General features: G+C 48.1%; 1 protein-coding gene and 1 long non-coding RNA gene across 4 annotated transcripts; one reads left to right on the top strand and one right to left on the bottom strand.

Moving 5' to 3' along the window:
* Positions 1-1,305: 1,305 nt before the first annotated feature.
* Positions 1,306-9,685, bottom strand: Cbr3 (carbonyl reductase 3). 3 transcript variants are annotated; one of them, XM_063224474.1, is made up of 4 exons: positions 9,250-9,685; positions 7,637-7,744; positions 7,297-7,470; positions 1,306-2,541 (listed from the first exon to the last, which is right to left on the bottom strand). In XM_063224474.1, exons 1-4 carry the CDS (start codon positions 9,536-9,538, stop codon positions 2,117-2,119), a joined length of 996 nt encoding a protein of 331 aa, XP_063080544.1. In that variant the 5' UTR covers positions 9,539-9,685; the 3' UTR covers positions 1,306-2,116. The 3 variants fall into 3 exon arrangements, with proteins under 3 accessions (XP_063080544.1, XP_063080545.1, XP_003464025.2); XM_063224475.1 differs by lacking the exon at positions 9,250-9,685 and adding an exon at positions 8,298-9,023; XM_003463977.5 differs by lacking the exon at positions 7,297-7,470.
* Positions 9,686-9,883: 198 nt separating this feature from the next.
* LOC134470422 (uncharacterized) lies at positions 9,884-10,943 on the top strand. Its single transcript, XR_010039272.1, has 2 exons — positions 9,884-10,016; positions 10,144-10,943. It is a non-coding gene; the product is annotated as an uncharacterized LOC134470422 (long non-coding RNA).
* Positions 10,944-21,645: the final 10,702 nt, after the last annotated feature.

Here is a 21,645-nt window from a genome sequence, read left to right as displayed (position 1 = left end):
AAAATGTGGCACGTACACACCCTTGGCTTACTATTCTGTCATGAAGAAGGATAAACTCGAGTCATTTGTAGAAAAATGGAGGCACCTGAAGACCATAATGTTAGGTGAAATAACTCGTCCAGAGACACAAGTTTAAATATCGCATGGTTTCTCTTGTATGAGAAACCCAAAGTATAAATAAAAGAGCAAAATGAAAGATAGATAATAAGCAGAGAAATAGGTATTTTGCAGTAAGGAATGGGACCAAGAGATGGAGGGAGAGAAGGAAAGGGGAAGGAAGAAGAATTTAATGTGTTGGGCCGGGGATGTACCTCAGTGACACAGTGCCTGCCTGGCATGTGTGAGGTCTTGAGTTTGATTCCCTGTACAAAAACAAAAAAAGAGGGAGAGAGATTCAGGTGTGTCATGTACATGGAGAAACTCCTCATGATGAACATAATCATTTTGTACTGCAGACAGGGCTAATAAAAATAAAAATTGAAAATAAAATGAAGATAATCCTTTTGTCCCCAAGTCTCTATATAACTGGAACACAGGTGGCCTGGTCCTCAAAGCAATCCCATTTGAAGGCTGAGAATGTGGACTGGCTTGTTGTCATGGAGACATAAAGGTGCTCAGGGGTCCTGTGAAGAATTGTCCTGGGTGGAACAGGTCCAGGAGCAGACACTGTGGACGTGGCAGGAGCCAGATGGCCAGCATTGCCAAGGTACCCAGAAGACGAAAGGGGTGACAAATGGCTTGGGTAGAACTGCAGACCCCAAAAGCCATTAAAAACCCAGTACAGGGCTGGGGATTTAGCTCAGCAGCATAAGCACCTGCCTTGCAAGCAGGCGGTCGTGAGTTCGATCCCTGGTACCGGTAAAAATGAAAAAGACCAAAAAAAAAAAAAAAAAACAAAAAAAAACCCAGTACAGAAGAAATCATGTCCCGACAGCAACAACAAAACCAGCTCTCCTGAGTCCGGTAAGCTCCCCTGGTTAAATTAAATGCTACAGGGATCCATTGGTTTGGGCTGAGCCTCTGCACTGTGGGCCAAACCAAGATGGCGCCACTCATACTAATGAACCTCATTGTCAAAGCAAAGCTATGTCTAATCAACCCAGAAATCAGGAATGAAATAATAGCCAAACCTCTAACCACCTGGAGTTAGCCAAGCCATCTACTTGAACCTTTACAAGAAACTAACTTTGAAACAACCAATCCGCTCTTATCTGTTTCAGTTTCCTTATGAATCTAACCTCCTGTGCTTGGCTCCTCAGAACACCCATGCCATTTGATAGAATAAAGAGTCACCCCATTCCAGAATTGCATATAAAAGCCTATGAAGATTTTTAATGTTATAATTTTCTTGTCTTCTGACAGAAACAATAAAAATAGAATTAAGATCAGCACTTGAAAGGCTGAGGCAGCAGGATCACCATGAGTTAGAGATCAAACCTCTCAAAACACCCTGTGTTCTTTTTCAGTACCGCCCCAGGTCAGGCAGCACCAGTATTTCCTGAGAATTTGTCAGAAATGCCAATTTCAGGTCCTACTGGATCAGAAACCTTGGGGTGGGAAGCAGCAATCTTCTTTCTTTACTCCAGGGATTAAAACTGGAGCTTTCACAATTAGCTACAGCCCCAACCCATTTGTAATTTTTTTTTTTGAGACAGAATCTTGATAAATTGCCAAGTCATCCACACTAGGCTCAAACTTTCTATCTTCCTGCCTCACCCTCCCAGAATGCTGGGATTCCAATCGTGCGCCATCATGATGGGCTAGCAGTTTGTTTCAGTGAGCCTGTCAGGTGGTCAGAAGCCACTAAAATTCGATATGCCCGTGGGTCCTTTTCCCTCTGAGCTGGGGCACAGCAAAACCATTCAGCTGCAGATCTTGGGACTGAACAGTCTTTTCCTGGGTGGGCGTTCATGCTTTCTCCACACAGAAAGAGAGTCCAACTCCAGCGTCAGAATGCATTTATTCCTCCCACTGACATTTGTTAGGCACCAAGCTCCAGGAAGGGATGCAGAGGGGGCTCAGACACAGTGTGCTAGTGTCCCGCTCCGAGATCACTGTTTCAGTTGTGTGTTGTAAACATGACTATGGAAGAAGGATGCAGCCCTGCAGCAGACGTTCACCAGTTCTGCACCACTTTGTCACAGATGAACTGGCCGTGGGGCTCAGTGGCATCTGGAGGGAGGAGGGCCAAATAGACAGGGGTCTCCACCCCCTGCTCCAGGCTCCTGGAGCCCTGGTCCCCGGCTGTGTCCCCGGGGCAGCAGGCATTCAGCAGAATCCTGTCAGCCTTTCTCTTCTCATCTAGCTGCCGGGCTATGATTCTCGACAAGACTGTGACCCCCAACTTGGACACCCCATAAGCTGAGTCGGGCCAGCCTTCCCTCTCGTGCACCTCGTTTTTCACATCCTCCACAAACTTCTTCATGAGGTCCACCAAGTCCCCCTCCGTGAGCGTGTTACACCGGAAGCGTTCCTGCAGGGCTTCGCCGCAGTCCTCAAGAGCTCTGAAGCCCTGGGAACTACTGATGTTCACCACTCTCCCTAAAACAGCAGAGAGAGAGACAGGTCATGTTGTGGAGGATTCCTGGGCTGAACGTGACATGTGATGGAAAAGTACAGTGAAAAATTTAAAATAAATTTTAAAAAAGAATTGATATAGTAAAGGACACCTTGCCATCAATCCCCTTCAGAATTCTTTCCCTCATTTCCAACACTGATCCCACTGCGGTGGCCCTTTCTGAAGCAGCTCTGGAAGTCCTCTTTCCTGAGTATCTTTATTTGTGCTGTTGGTGCAGCAGGTTTAGATTTTACCAAAAGTTCACAGCAAAGTCAGGTTTAGCGGGGTCTCAGAAAACCAGTGAGTTGAATTTGGAGCAATGTGGGGAGCTCTTTATTATGCCAGCAGGCCCAGAGGAGTTGAGTACCCCAAAGTATAAAACCCAGATCTGGGTTAGAGAAGTTGTTAAATAGAGTTTGTGGTGAGAAAGGGCAGGTCAAACAAAGGCAGTTATTTAAAGGTGATGGTTTACAACTTTACCCATCTGGTTGGGGAGCCAGCCTCCCCAGGGGGCTGCCAAGCTGAGGACAGGGGGGAGGAAAGAGGGGTGACAGAGAGTGGGGTAGCAGGGGCTGTGATGCAAGGGAGGGGGAGCACAGCAGGATGCAGCTGTGGTGGTATCTTATGGTTAAAGACAGAACCAGGTAAGGATATCACTTGATCTGAGGAGCGGGGTTCAGGGTTGAGCCCTTGTTGGGGGGTCCCCAGTGTGGTTTATTTTTCTGTTTCACTACCTTGGCTGACTCTATGTCGTGAGTGGATTCAAAACATTTCTCTTTCATGGTCATTTTGACTCTGGACATGTTTTTATGGGTCTGCTTTCCGTCACATGGCACTCAGAGGCAGCATTTACCCTGTGTTTGATCAAACCTCATAAAGGTCCTCATGACAGAGGACTTCCGGAAAGTGGAAAGAATATTGGGATGAGTGTGTTCCAGTGAGGCAGAGAATTTTGAAGAGAATTAATGGTAATGTGCCAGTTACTATAACATATATTTTAAATTTAAATATACATCATCTATTTTGATCAACCCTGGTACCAAACACACAACTGAGTCAGGATGTAAGCTTGATAGCTGATAAAAAAAAATAGCCAGGTGTGGTGGTGCACGCCTGTAATCCCAGCACTCGGCAGGCTGAGGCAGGAGGGTCGCTTTGAGTTTGAGATTAGTTTAGGCTACAGCTATTAGTTTAGTCATAGTTCAAGGCCAGCCTGAACTGCAGAGTGACACTGTCTCAAAAGACCAAAACAAAAAGCAAAACAAAAGGTGACACTAGAAAGCATAAAACCTGCAAGAGTGGGATTTGAGGTTTGGGGAGGTGCTGAGCTCCCCAGGGGTACCTGGGGGAAACCGCAGTCTGAAGGGGAGTCGTCCCCAGGCGGGTTTATAAACCCCCAAATCCATTCCAGGTGCTGTGCTCCTACCTTTCTGGGGACCCGGGCTCCTTCCATCCCCCAAGGGCCCCGGGAGCTAATCCAGCACCAGGTGTCACACGGGGATGACCTTTGTCGGTCCGCAGTGCTGGCTGCTTCCCCACATCGTGGACTGGATCGATTTTCTAGTCTCTTAGCTGACAGTGAACAAGCACTCAGATGATCTGACTGTTCACCTCGCCAGTGTGTGTGGGGCTATTTTCTCACGCTCTTCAGAAACACTGACTGCATCCAACAGGATCCCGGGTTTGACTTCATTTTCTGAATGCCTTTGCAGAAAAGGCACACGGTTTGGGGCGCACTCGTGCTCTTAACACCCTCAAGGGCTCAATCCCACTTGCAGAGAGCCTGGCTCGCTGGGTCTGTCCAGGGAAGCCACACCTCACTTATCTCTCCCCAACAGCGACCTTCCGCAGGTCTGTCCTTTCCTTTTCCATAGAAACTCGCACTCCTTTCCTGGCTCTTACTTTTGACCAATTTGCAAACTAGAGAGAAGTCGCAAAAAGAGTTCAATAAACACCGTCTAAACTCCCCCACCCCGGCTAGCAGTTCACCGCATTCGCTTTCTCCCTCCTGTCTCTAAGTTGCTTATGAAACTTAACACGAGGTAAATGCTGTGTAAACAGCTGGTAAACAGCCAGGAAAACAGCCTGCGGCGCTGGCTCGGGTGTAATCAGTCCGCAGCTGCGGAAGCAGGGGACACAGGTGGACTGCATTTGGGGACAAGACTAGTCCCATGTGGTCACCTGGTGTGCTGTCATCCCTGGACGACACGATTATCTCACGTTATTCAAATGTCCTCGCTTTTCCCGATAATATTCCTACAGTTTTTGCTTGTTTTAATGAGCATTCCACTCAGGCTGAGCAGGGCGGCAGATACCCCACCAACACACCCCTCTTCCGGGTCGGTGACCTACCGGTTCAACCTCATAGAAAGAGCGGGCAAGTAGCTCCCTCTAGTGGCAGGCCTTGAGCACACAAACAAACCAATTTTTTTTTTTTTTCAAGTGTTTTGTTTTGAGACAGGATCTTGCTTTATACTTTAGACTGGCCTCGAACTCACAGTGATTCTCCTGCCTAATTTTCCACAATGCTGAGATTATCAGCATATGCCAATATGCCTGGATCTTTAATGTTTTAAAGCTAAACAGCCAGGCAGGTGGTCTGCATGCCTGCAATCCCAATACTGGGGAGGCTGAGACAGGAGGGTCACTGTGAGTTTGAGGCCAGCCTGGACTACAAAGTGATGTCAAGGCCATCCTGAACTGTATAATGAAGCCCTATCTCAAAAGACAGTAAATAAATAAATAAATTTTAAAAAGCTAAACAAAGACAAATTAAAATTAATGATATTCAGTATTTTGCCCCTTAGGTAAACATGAGATTTATTGAAAAGTAATAAATAGGGGCTGGGGATTTAGCTCAGTGGCATAAGCATCTGCCTTGCAAGCAGGCAGTCGTGAGTTCGATCCCTGGTACCGATAAAAAAGACAAAAAAAAAGTAATAAATAACTACACATGGTGACACACACCTGTAACCTGGCTGAGGCAGACAGATCTCAAATTCAAGATTAGTCTGGCCAGTTTAGCTACTTAGTGAGACTCTGACTCAAAACTAAAAAAACCTCAAAACTAAAAAAAAAAAGGTCTAGAGATGTAGGTCTGTGTGAAAGTCCTGGGTTCAATCTCCAGCACATGCACACGTGCGCGCGCACACACACATACACAAAGACAAAAGTCACAGTTATTCTGTGTGTGTGTTAAACTGGAGATTCCCGTCTGGAGGTTAGGTTATGGAACTGACCAAGAACAATGAGTTGATCCCCAAATCCCGTCTTCTTAAAGCCCCTCATGAGCACCCCATGAGTTTTAGTTTGTTGTCCTTGTGTCTCTAGATACTGGAATCTGTTTGAGCATCGAACAAAGAATCCGGGAGAGTTTCCCAATCTGCCGCCACCTGCCGTGCGCTGCTCTTTGGGCCTCGATTCCCTCTCTGTAACATGGAGCTCTAGCAGTGCAAGGCTTTGGCAGGATTGTGCAGCTCTCATGAAATATTTGGGGGGCACCGGGCTTTGAATCCAGGGCCTTTGTACAAAGCTGTATCTCTCCCTTCCCTTTTGAGATAGGACCTCCCTAAATTGCTAAGTTGTTCAGGCTGAGCTCAAGCTTTTGATGCTCCTGCCTCGGCCTCTTAGAGTGTTGCTGGCTCTCAAACTCTATGATTATAAAACTCATCAGGAAGAGAAGTTCCTGATAAGCTGGTAAAGGCATCTCTATAATAGAGTACTATATAGCCAAAAAGGGAACAGGAAATGTTTCTGTTCTCATCTAGACAGACACCCATGTGGGGAATGAAGAAGAAACAAACAAACAAGAAAACAGCATCAGGCATGTTAGTACACACCTGTTGTCTCAGCTAATCAGGAGGCTGAGGCAGAAGGACTGCCCAGGCCCAGGAGGTCAGTTTGAAGTCGCCAGGCCAACACAGCATAATCTCATTCCAAAACAAAAAATTCGAACAAATAAACAAAGTGGCAAACACTGCACCAAACCTCACTTTCTGTATAAAGAAAGAAAGGCTTACAAGTGTGCATTTGTTTGCTGAGTTTTTAGGTACAAACTCTGTTCCCTTGGCCCTGGGACTCAGGAGCTCTGTGCACCTGGCCACAGGCCTCCTCCGCCCAGCACTCACGACTCCCTCATGGACCTCTTCTGCCCCATAGAGCCAGAGCCCAGAGCCGACCGGATGAGCAGTGGGGAAGATGAGGGTGGCTCTTACTAGACACCTTTTTAGACTTAAAAACTCTTGCTTGAAAAGGTTTCTGGGGGCTGGGGATTTAGCTCAGCAGCATAAACACCTGCCTTGCAAGCAGGTGGTCATGAATTCAATCCCCGGTACTGATAAAAAATAAAAAAATAATAATAAAAAAGAAAAGGTTTCTGTACTCAGAATGTTACATCAAAACATCATATTTCTTGATGGTGCATACTGTAATTCCAGCACTCTGGGAGGCTGAAGCAGAAGGACCGAAAGCGTAAGCCTGGACAATTAAGCAAGACCCTGCCTCAAAGTGGAAAAAGGCTGGGAATGTAGCTCAGAGCAAAGATTCTGGGTTCAATCTCCAGTACTGGAAAAAAAAAGAAGAAGCACCCAGTCATGGCCATGGTGGCAAATACCAGCACAAGGGAGGCTGAGGCAAGAGGATCACTGTGAGTTTAAGGCCAGCCTGTGCAACATAGCAAGACCCTGTCTCAACCAAACCAAACCAAACCAAACCAAACCAAATCAAACCAAACCAAATGCCTCTTTCAGATTTTCCGAGAAGAATGTAGACAAAGTCTCTGCCAGCATGGATGCCATCGGGGTTCCGAGGAGCTGGGTGGGGCCATTCCTGGAGAACTGGAGAAGCACTCGCCAAGGCTAATGAGAGCCAAAGGCCTCCCCAGACTCCCACATCCTGTCCTCGGGGCCCGCGGTCTGGAGGTAGAACCACAATTCACGTGAGGCTCCAGACATGAGGTAAAAAACAAAGCCATTTTCGGTTTTCTCCCTTAACAGGGAAGAAGTCTTGCTCTGGGATTCACATACACAGCCCCATCCTTCTCCCCGAGCCGCACAGGGTGCTGGTCACCCCCAGACTCACCGTGTGGCTTCACGATGGGCAGTAACTCAGTGCACACATTTCTAGTGGCAAAAAAGTTTGTCTTCAGTGTCATTTCAGCTTGAATGTCAAAGGGCATTGGGTCCTCCGCTTTCAAAAAGAAGAGACAAAAAGAATCACACATTTCCCCTGTGAAATTCACCCCCGGATCTTAAGGACTAACAATTAATTAACAAAACAAACTAATTTTTTTTTGGACAGCGTCTATCTATATATGCAGGCTGGTTTTAAATTAACTGTGTAGCCCTGGGTGGCCTTCAACTAATAGCTGTCCTCTTGCCTCAGCCTCCCAAATCCTAAGATTACAAGTGCCTACCACCAGACCTGGCAAACAAACTTTAAAACAGTATTAAACCAGTAGACAGTGTTCACCAACTTCAGGGCCGGTGGAAACACAGCTTTCTGGCTGCATGCCAGCTTCTCATGGGAGAGGCTGCAGCTACTGGGCTTGCAGCCACCTGGCGAGGCCACCATTTCTCAGCCATGAACGCACAGGTGGCACCTGGGGACTGTGATAGAATGCAACGTGCACAGGGCGTGCCCGGTTGCAGGCCTGGGGTCCACACTTTGAGGGGCAGGACTCCTGGAGCACATAGCCTCCAGCATCTGTTGTCCAGGGTGCAGGGTGCCCCAGGATTGTCACCTTTCCTTTCCTGGCTTCCTGCTGTTCATAGGCCATAGCTGAGCTGGAGGTGCGGAGGGAGGAAGTCTGTGCTCCCCTAAGGGCCCAGACCTCCTCTGTACAACAGCTCCCCCCACAGTCTTGTCCCTGGCTTGTCTGCTCCACTGGCTTGTAAGGAAGCTGGCTTGTTTCTTTCTTTCTTTCCAGTCCCAGCTCACGCAAGCACAATAACTTTCTAAATCGAGCAGTTGTTAGAATGAGAAATCGCCTCGATTTTGATCTCCAAAGGAGCTGTTTCTTTTTCTTTCTTTCTTTTTTTTTTTGGCCTTTTTCGTTTTTATCGGTACCAGGGATCGAACTCATGACTGCACACTTGCAAGGCAGACGCTTATGCCACTGAGTTAAATCCCCAGCCCCAGTGAGCTGTTTCTTAAAACCTGGCTGGTGTTTATCAACACACATTGGCCTCCTGGAGGCAGGAACCGCTCACTTCCTTTTTTTATGCTAGAGCTATCAAAGCTCTTCAAGCAACAAAGTATAAAATGCTCCCTAGTGCAAGCTCGCGCTAGCTGGGTCTCAGCGACGCATTTCCCGTCCGGAGCAGAACGCTCCTAGCATCTTGAAGGCGTCCTTGATTCACCCGGAAAGCCAAAGCCAAGGGCGATCTTGGAGAGACCCATCGCAGGCAAAATGGTTCTTGGATGAAACAAAGCTGATGACTTAGCAAGGCGTGGTCCCGCTCCCAGGAGGCCAGGGTTCTTGCAAACAGCCTAGGCTGAAAGTTAGGGAGGGCCGGGGCAGCGCACAGGCCCGCACAGGCCACCGAGATCGAAACCGCGCGGCCGGCCCAAGGCGCGTCTCCGGGGCTGCTCCTGCCCTCGCGGCCACTGCAGCGGGCGCCTGCGGCTCACAGCCGGGCCCCCTCGGAGGGCCTCAGGGACATCCGCACCCTGGCTCGGCTCCCTGCACCTACTCTCGAAGGCGATGCCCGCGTTGTTGACCAGCACGTTGAGCCCCCCGTACTCCTTGCGCAGGAAGTCGCGCACAGCTCGGATGCTCTGCAGGTCGTCCACGTCCAGCTGGTGGAAGCGCGGGCTCAGCCCCTCGGCCTGCAGCTGCTGCACCGCCGCCCGGCCCCGTGCCTGGTCCCGCGCCGTGAGTACCACGTCTCCTGGGAACCGCCGGCAGAGCTCCCGGGTGATGGCGAAGCCGATGCCCTTGTTGGCCCCGGTCACCAACGCCACGCGGGTGCAGGACGACATCGCTGGGTGCGCAGCGCTGGGCACCGCGTGGACCGCGGCCTGGGTAGCGGGGGACCGACCAGCGTCAAGGCAGCGGTGCGGAAAGAACTGTGGGAGCCAGGGCTCTGACTCCTAGGGAACCAGGGCCGTGCGGTCCCGCCCCCGGGAGGGGTTGTGTATTCCCGAGGTTCCGCGGGCGCCCCGACTCCGGGCCCGCCTCCTGCGCCCAGCGCCGGTCTAGATCCAACTCCTGGCAGAGCCGAGCTGGCTCCAGAGCTACAGCGGGGCCAGGGACAGTCAGCAAGGGCCCCGACCCCCGGCAGCTGGACGGAAGCATCCATCTGGGGAGAACCCCAAAGAGTGAGGAGCGAGGGCTGAGTAGCTTTCTTGGGCGCGAGCGCACGGTCAGGTGCGAGGCGCCAGCGCTCGCTGTGGCCTGATGCGGGCAGAGACGCCAGAGCGCTGGAACTGGAAGGCGCGCCGCTAGGACACCCAGCAGGTGGGGGGTGGCGGAGACGCTGCACGCCAGGGGTTCCCCGTGCGCCCGCAAGTGGGAGGAGAGGTTCCCGCGCGCCAGACTGCTTAGAGGTTTTTATTAATACTAAAATCGTATCTGTGGGTGCAAGAGGGCACTGCCGTGAATGGAGACGCATCACATGGATGGAGCCAGCACCAAGCCAGGAGCCAGGAGCCATCTGAGTGCCCAGGACAAGGCGCCGGGCTTGTGGGCGTGGCCAGAAGTTAGACCCCGCCCACCTTTCCTTGCTGGAAGCCCAGCGGTTTGGATCCGGGTGTGTTTGATCTGTGACTGAGGTTTGGAGACAATTGTGATCTCATCATGACTCAGTTTTTCCCAAGTGGCCAGACTGCCAGAGCCTCTGCTAATGTGACCCCACCCCATCCAGTCAGCCACAGAGGATAGGAAAGTGTGCTCCTGTCTTTCCTTCTTCATTTCTTAAAGATGTGGGATCACTTGGGCTCTCAGTTTCCTTCGGGGTGAATTGGATTTCATTGACAGAAGGCTCTCCTCATCCCGTTTTTAAGATGGGCCATCACTACGCTGCTCAGGCTGGCCTCAAACTCCTGGGCTCAAGTGATCCTCCTGCCTCAGCCTCCAGAGTAGCTGAAAATATAGACATGTCACTATGTTCAGTTTTTCTTTTCTTGTTTTCTTTTTTCCCCCTTTTTCCCTTCGCTTTGCTCTGTTTGGTTAAAGATTTAACTTTTCCTTGTACATTTTTTTTCTCAAGAAGATTGGTGCAGAGGCACATGCCTGTCATCCCAGCACTCAGGCTGAGGCAGGAGGATCATTCCGAGTTCAAGACCAGCCTGGGCTACAAAGTGAGCACGAAGCCAGCCTGAACTGCATAGTGAGACCCTGTCTCAAAAAAGACAAAAGTAAATAAATAAATCACTTTTTTCTCAAGGAACTAGCTTCTAGTTTTGTGATCTGTTTTTCTCTATTTGTTCCTGACTATATTGATTTCTGTTTCAATCTACCACACCCAGTTTACCCTTGGGCTTTGCTTTCAACTTAGAGGGGTTATTATCCCTTTGTGGCTCCTAAACCATTAGGGTAACAACCCAAGGTTTCCTGGTGTCTTTGGGGTTCCTCTTATTGTCCATAGCTGTTCCAACACCTGCGTCCATCCTGTGACTCTCTGTTAGGTACCCCTTAGGTATCAGGCATCCTCAGATGTGAAGAGACCCTTGGGGTGAGGGCTCCCTGCCCTGCTTCTCACTTCCTGTGTGATCTTGGTCAAGCCCCTAACTTCCCAGTGCCTCAGTTTGCTCATTTGTAAAATGGGCTTAGAGAGAGCTCTTGAGATTGCTGCAAGGGTTGGATGAGCTCATATTAGAAAAGTGCTTTGGGCAGCCCTGTCCCAAGGTGGCACTGGTTACATCACAAGTGGTCACTGTGCTCTGCTATAGAGGAAGACACATGGTCCTTGTTTACAGCTGTTTGTTGATGGCCTCCCTGATAACAGGAAGCTCATTAGCTCTAAGAATGGATGGCAGCATAGCTGGGGCCAGGAATGGTATCCACTGTCTCTCTGGAAGCAAAATGAAGGTCGGGTTCCTGTTTCCCCAGTCCCTGTCACTTTCCTTGTGGCTGGGACGCAATACCTAACACCCACACCTTCTAGGAGGAGAGATTTATTTTGGCTCTTGTTTCAGTGCCTGGCTGGCTGGATCCCAAGGGCAAACAGCACCACAGAGGTCCCCTGGAACTGGTCCTTGGCCTTCTGGATGTAATGGTCTGAAAGCCTGGACTCCATGCCAACCCTGTGCTGGGCTGGGCCACGACCCTATTGGGCTGAGCATCCACAGCAACCCTCCCAGGCTGGTGAGGGGGAGATTTGGGCCCAGAGGCTTTTGGCCCTGTCAGTGGGACCCACATCACTGCTCAAGGTTGGTTTTCATGTTACTTATTTATTTTGAGATAGGATCTTACTATGTGGTTCAGGCTGGCCTTGAATATATGATGATCTTCCTGCCTCAGTCTCCTAAGAGCTGATTATAAGCATGCACTACCATGTCTGGTTTAAAACCTGGTTTTTACAACTCTGAGCTTGAAAAGCATCTTAGAGTCCATGAGAAAAGTCATTCCACCATACATCACTTCCTCAGAGAGCCCCTTGACTCTTATCTGCTGAAATGGGCGGGCCTGAATGACATTGCAAGACCTGTCTCAAAAACCAAACAAAAACAAAACAGGAAGAGAGAGGTAGGCGAGGCCCCTTTTCCCAGGTGGAGAATTGTTGGTGGGGTTTATTTTACAGGGACTGTGCCATGCAGTGAAATGGCCACAGGTCAAGGACATGATTTTAAAAGCATCTCCTGAGGGCCAGGGATCAGCGGCATAAGTGCCTGCCTTGCAAGCGTGTGGTTGTGAGTTTGATCCCGGTATAAACAAACAAACAAACAAAAAACCAAAACAAAAAAAGAAAAGAAAAGCATCTCCTGACCAGGTTGGTGAAGAGGAGAGAAATTATTCAGCAAGATAATAATGATGGCAGCTTCTTATAGGGATGGATTATACCGTTAACATTATCTAAATATTTGAATGCTCTTCACAAGGGCTCTCTGTAAACTTCAGAAACTCTTGTGGGCCCATCCTTGAGAGTTGTATTGTAGAGACTTGCTGCCAGACAGTGCCCCCTTGTTGTGTAGTGGCCACACTTCATGGCATTTGTGTGCTCAGGTCCCCAAAGGGGAGAGAGATGGACCTTTAAGCCAGTACAATCAGTATGGAGACTCCTCAAAAGCACGGAAGTAGACATTCTGTTTGACCCAGCTTTTCCCCTTCTGGGGACCTTCCTGAAAGAGTTGGACATCATATTACAAAGATCCATGCACACCCTTGTTTATAACAACATAACTCATAACAGCTGAGTCTGGAAACAGCCTGCGCGATCATCAGCAGGTGAAAGGATAAAGAAATGTGGTATTTACACACCACAGAGCACTACCCTGCCGTAAATAAGGATAGACTTGAGTCATCTGTAGGAAATGGATGTGCCTTGATACCACAATGTTAAGAGAAATAAATCAGACACACAAGCTTAAATCATGTGATTTCTCTTATGTGAGAGATCCACAGCATAAATAAATAGCAATATAAAAGGTAGATAGTAGGAACCAGGGCAATCATTTAGAAAAGGGAAGGAGATCGGGGAACAGCAAACTCCAGTGTTCCCCTCTGTGTCGACACTGCCTCACTGTGTGTCTGTGTCCTGTCTCCTCTCAGAAGGGCACTAATCACTGGGCTTGGGGCCTTGCCAATCCAGCATGACCTCATCTTTGCTGATTTGATCTGCAAAACCTATCGCCAAAAGGCCACATTTGAGGTTTGCAGGGCCACTTGAATTTTCTTTTTGAGGGAGAGGATCCAGTATTCACCCCACTACATGCTAACAACAGGATTCACCCAGAAGGAGGAACAGGAAACCCATTGGTCCATTCACAAGGCTGCTCTGGAAAATGCTGCCATGGCATCTACTTTGGGAGCAGAGGTAGGGAAATTTGTGGACTCACGAGATTACGGCCACTTCAATACAAACAGAAACAAAAACTGTAAAACTGGGTCTGGTGGTGGAAGTATGCCTGTAATCTCAGCACTCTAGGAGGTTGAGGCAGGAGGATTGCAAGTTCAAATCCCACCTGGTTGCCTTAGTGAGATTCTTTAAAAAATACAGTTTGATAGTGTTGTACACTAACAAAAACAGTGCCATTCTGTTCTGTATGCATGTTACCCTGGTAACTCTGTACTCTGTGTCAACCTTTGTCCTCCTTTGTGAAGGACAGATATTCCTGGAATTAGTTGACCAAAACCTGTAAATTCCTGTAAAGAAGGAACCAGCTGACCACCCACTGTGAAACTTCCCTTAAAACTTTGTCCTCAAGCAAAAAGGGAACAAAGGTCTTCCTCATTCTTGTCCCCTTCCCCTCTTTTTCTTTGTGGTTTCCTCCTATAAAAGCCTGACAAAATTTTAACCTGGTTACACAGCTTTGCAAACTGCTCTGTGTTGCTGGTGCCAGCTTAAATAAAGCACTCCTTTTTCTGTTAAAAGACATCTTGCCCTGTTTTTTGGACAACATCTCGGGGTCTCATTTTTGGGGTACAACAGATGGGAGGAAGGCTCAGTCCAAAGTCCCTGGGTTCAACCTCCAGAGTTGCAGAACCCAGGCTGCAACTGAGTCAAAAAGAACACAGAATCAGAGAACTGGGAAACCTTCCAGTTAGGGGACCAGAGGCAGCTAGGACCCTGGCTTTGTGTGTCCTCTATGAGCAACAGATCAGGAATTTGGTGATTATGGTGCCTCCATAGGATTGAAGTCTGGTGAGGCCTGGGAGTATAGCTCGGCATAGAGCACCTGCCTAGCATCCCGAGTACCACAAAATCAAACCAAACCAAGCCAAAACCCCCTAAAATATAGCCCTCACTCAAACCTGAAAGTAAAATCAAAGTTAATGGAACTTTAGAGCTGCTATGCAAATCCAGTGTCTAATATTTCACCGCTCTTTCATGTCTGCTTATTGTTATGGATGATAAAGAAAGCACTTGTTTTCATCAGAGTCACTGACCTGTCCTCAGTGGACTGCAACGTGCTACATGAAGCAGCAGCACACCTGTGTCAGCAGTGAGATGAAAGAAATCGGGCCAATGTGAGACCCCTCTTCCCTGAGATTTGGCTGAATGATCGCCCCGTGGCCGGTGAGGCCGGAGGGGTGTGTGGGCTCCTACACAACCTACCCAGCTCCAGTTACTAGGTGAAAGGTCCTGCCCAGGCTCTTTAGATCCTGAACAAAAATCGAGCAGAACATCCAAGCAAGGGCTGCAGGGTGATTTATTTGGAAGAGGAGAGGCAGGACCCACTCTCCAGGGCGGGTTGGGGCAGTGGGAGGAGCTCACGGCCCTGCAGGGCGTTGGCATAGAGGGTTTTAAGCTTTGGAGTTTGGGGGAGGATTCCAGGCTGATCTGAGGTGAGACTCCTGCAATGGGCAGCCTGACTCAGCTCCTCTGTGGGGTGGTGTTTTTTTGACCTCGTGTGGCTGTTGGAGGAGCTGTCATGGTGTCAGCAGTCCATGGAGCTCAACCTGGCAAAGCCAGTGGCGTGGTGATTAGGGTTTAGACCCCGGTACGCATGCACCCCTCTCTTGCACCCCTCCCTCCCTGTCCGTGTGTGTGTGTGTGTGTGTCCCCTTACCTCTTCCCATCCTGTTCAGACCTGGCCATCCTGGATCTGAGCCAAGGATTAGCTCGGCGGGTAGGTTCAGTCCTGAGCCAAGCATTAGCCCAGTAGTTCAGTCCCGAAAAGCCGCTCCAAGGCGGCCTCTCTCCCTTCTTTCTCCAGCCTTCACCGTAGCTACCTCCTGCCTTGGCAAGGCGCAGTGAATGGCCAGAGCTGCATGACAGGAGCCCCATGTGCAGTGTGTACCCCAGCTTCCGGCCCCTCTACAGTCTAGTGGGACATCCGCTTGGTCTCCCTGGCTTTCAGCCACAGTGCCTCAGGGAGGCCGGCCTTCTGGAGGCCCGAGGGAGAATGTTTTATACCACTTGCATTCTTGGTGTGTGGTCCCGTGCCCCCCCCCCCCCCCCCCGGGCGCTGAACCTCGGCCTTATCCTGCCCTGCTCTTTAAAAATTCTGGAGACAGGTCTTAAGGAGTCACTAATTCATCCAGGTGGATTGGAATTTTCAGCCCTCCTGCCTCAGCTTCTCAGATTACGGGGATTGCAGGTGTGCACCACCTGCACCAGTTACATCTCTTACCGATTACACTCGAGAAGCCTCTCCATATTAAGGCTTCCTGTGATTGTGCTGGGCCCCTTGATAATTTAGGATAATCTCCATATCTCATGAAGCCTTAACTTTAATCACGGCTTTACAGCCGCACAAGCCAGGAGAAGCATTCCCCAGGGCAAGCTGGGTGGGGGACAGCATTGAATGACCACTGTGCACTTATAGTATGCAAATAAACAAGTGGATCCATGTAAAGTTCTTAAATTCATGGTTGTTCTTGTCCTTTTGTGTGCCTTATTTAGTTTTGGCGAAAGGTTTAGCATACTGAACCTATGGCCTCATGCACCTTAAACTCGTTCTGCCACTGAGCCATGCATACCCCAGTTTTCTAGCCTATTTTGTTCCTTAAAATTTTTTTCTAGCCTATTTTAAATGCTGAGTAACTTCAAAGCGTCATCCAGATTCCAGTCTCTACTTGCAACCATTGCGATGGTCGCCAGATGGCGCCCTTCTGACCTTTCTGCTGTTCTGCTCACAGGGCTGTCACCTTGTAGCTGTGTCCAGTGGGATCCAGATTTTAGGAGCAGGGAAAGAAGCTGCAGCACAGCTGGGGGTTTTACAGCATCATTGCTTTCTTCTCCGTAAAATGAGGATTATCATAGTCCTAGCTCACGGGATTATCATGAGGACTGAATGAAAATTGGCATCAATAACTACAAAAGTACTTGCTAGGCACTAAACAAATGTCAGTTTTGTTTATTTTGTTGAGACAAGATCTTGATATGTAGTTTGGGCGGGGCTTAAACTCAATGAGTAGCCAGGTTGCCCTCAAACTTATGGCCATCCTCCAGCCTCAGCCTCCCGAGTGCTGGGACTACAGGCATGTGCCACCAAGCCCACTGTTGGTACTAATGCCGCCTCTCTGATTAGTGAGTTCCCAGCCCTCTGTGCTTACTGTTAAAGGGCAACGCTACACAACCTATGAATCATTTTTTTTTAAAGAAAGAATCTTGAACTTGTGATCCTCCTGTCTCAGCCTCCTGAGTCCCTGAATTACAGGTATGCACCACCATGCCTGGCTCTCTTAACTCTGTCTCAACAATACAACTCCTTGGAAGCCTCAACACTTTGTTTCAGATCTGAAAGAATGACACTTTGTCTGTCTAGCTTTTCAGGCTCAGGGCAGAAAGGAACAGGGAAAGGCATGGGATTGGTCTGCAAACACATCTCACCTCATCTTCCCATTCCTTGCCCATAAACCTGTGTTCCCACAGTGCACTGCTTCCCAAAAGCTCAAGGCCACATTCCTCTGTCCTGGCCTGGCCCCACTGTGACATCCAGTGAGGGGTCTCTGGAGAAACAGGGGAGTCAAGGCAGTTAGAGTGGAAGTGATGTAATAACTCAGACCCCGGTATAAAATCCAAGGAAGCAAGAGACTGAAATTTGGGAAGCAAACGCTTTATTAGACCAGGGCTGGTGACGAGTCTCCGGGAGCCAGTTTAGAGACTGCATGCCAGAGACTGAAGGGAGGACTTTAAAAAGAGGCTGGAGGAAAAGAGGGGAGGGGGAACAAAGAAACCTGCAGAGCCATCAAACCTGTTGACCCGAATCTGGAAACTGTATAGCTGTCCACTTTGTTCTGACAACCTCGGGAGCTTTTGGTGCCTTTTGAGTTACTCCCATCCTGCAGATAATTCTTATCTGCAATAACATTTGGAGAAGAAAGTAGAAAGCTAATTATCTCAGGACAGCTCGTTAACACTAACAGGTGGGAAGGGGTCCAAAATTACAAGAAGCTGATACTTAAGCCTTCACAAGGATTTGGAACTTAACCCTTTTGGTGCATTAGGGTTAAGCCACAACATTTTCCTGTAATTTCTTTGAAGCTAAGGCACATTTTATGACAGACCACCACCAGGTCGGGAAGAGGTCACCAGAAACCCAAAATCTTGATGGCCTAGCCTAGATAGATAGGTAAGGGGAGAGGGGAGGCAATAAGGCGCCATACAGAACAGAAAATGGTGGTTATGTTTTTCTTTCTGGGGAGGAGGATCAAGGTCAGGTAAAGCGTTATGCTAATAAGCAAATCTCCCTGCACACAAGCAAGTTATTTCAAACAAGTGTAAATTAGAGGGCCATCCTAGTTTTCTTTAGCTCTTTAGCAGAGAATAGAGGTGCCTAACAGTGATTAACAACCCTTGTTAGCTTGTTTTAGCACCACTTAATGTTGTTTGTAGAGGGCAACAATGGTTAACCTATCAATTAGGTAAGGTTTTACAATTCTTTACAGAGGAGAGCACTGGTTAACATATCAATTAGGTCATCCAAAGACATAAGAAGGAAAACACATACAGTAAGCCTGTGTTACAGGTTTTGTTATAATACACATATAATGAAGCTATTTTCTTAGAGTACAGCAGTGAAAGGTGATTTAAAGTTTGGCAAATGCAGAGAAAGCGGAAGGGAAGCTACCTCGGCAGCAGAGTGGTATTCGATGCTTCAAACTAGGGTTAGGCTGTCTTCTAAAACCAGCCATTTCACTAGCAGGGAAGCCTCGTTCCTGGCAAGGGGACCAGCTGAGCTGAGTGGCTGTGATGGTGCGGACACAGAAGGTGCGTGTTCCTGCGTGGTACACAGATGAGCAGTGGGGCTCTGACACTCCTCAGCCGTGGTTTCATCCTTGGTTTTTCTAGGCCTCTCTGCCCAAAAAAGTGGCTGACAGAACCGTGGGTGTGGCCTCTCCTCTGGGGCTTCCCTCTGTGTGCAGTGAATGAGAAACCAGTCCTCCCTGCCCTCTGGTTCTCATCAGTCTAACTCATGGGGCCTCGGGCAGTGAATCAAATTAGGTTTTCCTCTCCCTCTGGTGGTTTATCGGGTGTGGCTGAAAAGTGCAGTGAATACTTAAATTAAAAATTTTCTTCTTGCCATCAAAGACACATGGTTATTAATTTCCTCCCAAATCCTCTGAACACACTTCTCTTGCTCTTGCCTCTTTCAGAAGCAGCTCCCGCAGGCTTCTTTCTTGTCTCTAAGTGCATTGCTGTGGCTCGCTCAATGCCATTGCACTGAACCAAAACCTTTACCTTTTGTTTGGGTCTTGTACCTAGACTCTCAATCCCCAAATGGGTACATGGCGAAGACTCAAAGGAATGAGACACACGGCACAGTCTTTGGGCTGCAGGAGGAGAGAGATCCTCGGCAGAGCCCGTAATCCTGTTAGCCGGCCTGCCCACTGATGCTGGGCAGCCTGTACTTAATCAGAACAAGCAAGGAGTTGAGTGGACAATGGAGGAAACCTGAGCAGGATCTTGGTGGGGGGGGGGTCAAGGACCCCTCAGAGCAACAGACGATGCTCGTTAAGGAAAACAATCCAGAGAGGCTCCAGGTGGCCTCAGCTGTGGCCTGTCTTGTCCCTGAGGTGTCTCCTTGTTCTCAGTTCCATCATGCCCCAGTCATGCCACAGCCCTGTATGTGTATTCAGCTTCCACACTCTCCAACAACCTCTCATGGTCATTTTGACATCAAGGAAGAGCCAGAAGTTGCACAGGGTCAGATTCAGAGGATCAGGTGGTTGTCACTTTTTTTTATAAGCCTGCCTTTCCTTTGGATGGCACTCAGGAGTGGTACTCACCCTATTTTTGATCACCTCTTGCAAAGAAACTCATGAAAGAGAACTTCCATAAAGTTCTGCTTCAGAAAACGGGCAACAAGATGGGATGAGCATATTCCAGGGCAGGTGGAGTATTTGGAGGGAATGTGGTGGCTTGGTGTCTTCCACCATAAGAAATGTGTCTTCTTCAGACAGTCACTACATGTTTCAGTCACACTGTGTGCCGTGATGATGGGAGCTGGGGACAGGGTTCAAGCAGGGTTTAGACAGATGCAGGCCTGCTGCTCCTGTACCTCAGCCAGTGCTGCGCCTGGGCTGTGCCTGGACGAGGCTGCTGTCCTGAAGGAGAACGAGTGTCATCAGGCAAGGTCCCAGGCAGTTCCTAAGGATGGGGTGAAGATCCCCACTCACCTTCCCCCCAGGTCAGCTTGCGACTCTTGCAGCAGAGGATTTTCAGGACTGGTCAGTAGGAAATGTGGAGAAGCCTTAAGGAGAAAGACCACACCCTCAGCCTACAGTGTGGGCGTCATGCTGGTGGGCTTTGGGGACTTTGAAGGTGACTGTGGAAAAGGAGGAGCAAGTCACAGACTAGTGGTGATGGCCCTTCCTACCGGGAATGGTGACAGTTACAGGGGGATCCTGGGGGGCTCCCGAGTGCTGGGATTAGAGGTGTGCATGGCCAAACTCAGCTCCTCCTCTCCTTTCTGTCCCTTTTATGTCTCCTCTGTCACCCATGGATGGGTAATCACTGCCACCAAGCTCAGCCTCCTCCGCTGAGTAAGCCCAGTTTCTGCCAGCGCCTGAGCCAGGACAGGGAGATGCTTGCCTTCCAAAGGTGCTGAGTGATTGTTTCAGAACCCAATGGGCAAAGTTGCCCTCACCACTTCTGGCCTCCAGGTGTAGTGTAGGAGGGGTAGCAGTGGGCCAGGGCTGCTCTGAAGGGCCGCCCTCCTTTTCCTTTCTGATTTTTCAAAACTTTCTATCCTGTTGAGGATATGGAGACTGTATTTGCTCATTATAAGGATGCTTTGAGAAGTAGATGTCATGCACATACACACACCACACATGCATGTGCACACACATACATGTATGCAAATACACATGCATAATGCACACACACATGCATGCTCCAGTGTACAACCCAAATTATTTGTAGATTATTGTCCACACTTCCCATTTTTTGCAGTTTTTTTCAAAAGAGCAAGTTTTAAAAAATTATTTTAAAGAGGAAAAAAGTCAAAAACAATGATAGAGAATTTTTTTTTTCAAGAGAATAAAACAAAACAGAACAGAACAAAGCAAATCAGAACAGAATAATGCAAGCAATACAGCACTTCACAACAAGACAACTGGATATCAACAGTAGCTACCGTAATGTCTCTTTTCTTCAACATACTTGAACATACCTTCACACACAATAATATCAAACATAACAAAATACTATAAAACCGTTCAAAAGAATGAAAGCATTACAGGACTTCAAGACCAAATAAGAGGAAATGAATAATGGCTACTATAATATCTCATTTTCCTCAAAAAATTTGTCTATACCATCACACATAATAAAATCAAGTAAAACACAACAGGATAGAACCAATCAAAACAGAAGAACAAAAGCATGATAGGACTTCAAAGCAAGATGATAGTAAATCAGCAATGGCTGCCATAGTGTCTTGTTTTCTTCAAAATAACTGTTCATATCATTACACATAATAAAATCAAACAACACAGAATAAAACCAATCAAACAAATCAATGAAAGCATTATTATAGAATTTCAAAGAAATATAATAGGAAACCAAATGATTACCATAATACATCCCATTATATTCAAAATAGCTGTACCTACCATTTGACAGCATAAAATCTAACAAAACAAGACAGAACAAAGCCAAACCTAACAAAGCTGTGTAAACAATGCAAGAGTTTTCAAGATAAGACAATAAGAAACTGATGGTAGTTTGTACTTTTCCCTCCCAGGTATTTCCTCTCCTTTGCTCTTACATTAATTATTTTGCTTTTGGATCCCATTAACTCCTTCTATTTCTTTGCTAGGGTTCACGTGTATGATTTCAAACTGTTTTGGTCATGAACATGATCTCCAGTTGTGTCTATTTACCTATAAGAGCCTTGAGATTATTCTACTTTATAGCTGGGTAGCTTTCCACTGCATGAAATTACCATATCTTTCTTATCCATTCTGTGGTTGATGGGCAAGTTACTCATGTTTCTTTTTTTTGGTCTCTTGTCAAATGAAATAATTGCTCCTTTGA

The sequence above is a fragment of the Cavia porcellus genome, unplaced genomic scaffold (genome assembly GCF_034190915.1).
Source record: "Cavia porcellus strain 051 isolate PalLab524CR breed Dunkin Hartley unplaced genomic scaffold, mCavPor4.1 scaffold_15, whole genome shotgun sequence".
Classification (NCBI taxonomy): domain Eukaryota; kingdom Metazoa; phylum Chordata; class Mammalia; order Rodentia; family Caviidae; genus Cavia; species Cavia porcellus.
Note: the sequence above shows the minus strand (reverse complement) of the source record. Positions and strands in the feature narration are given on the sequence as shown.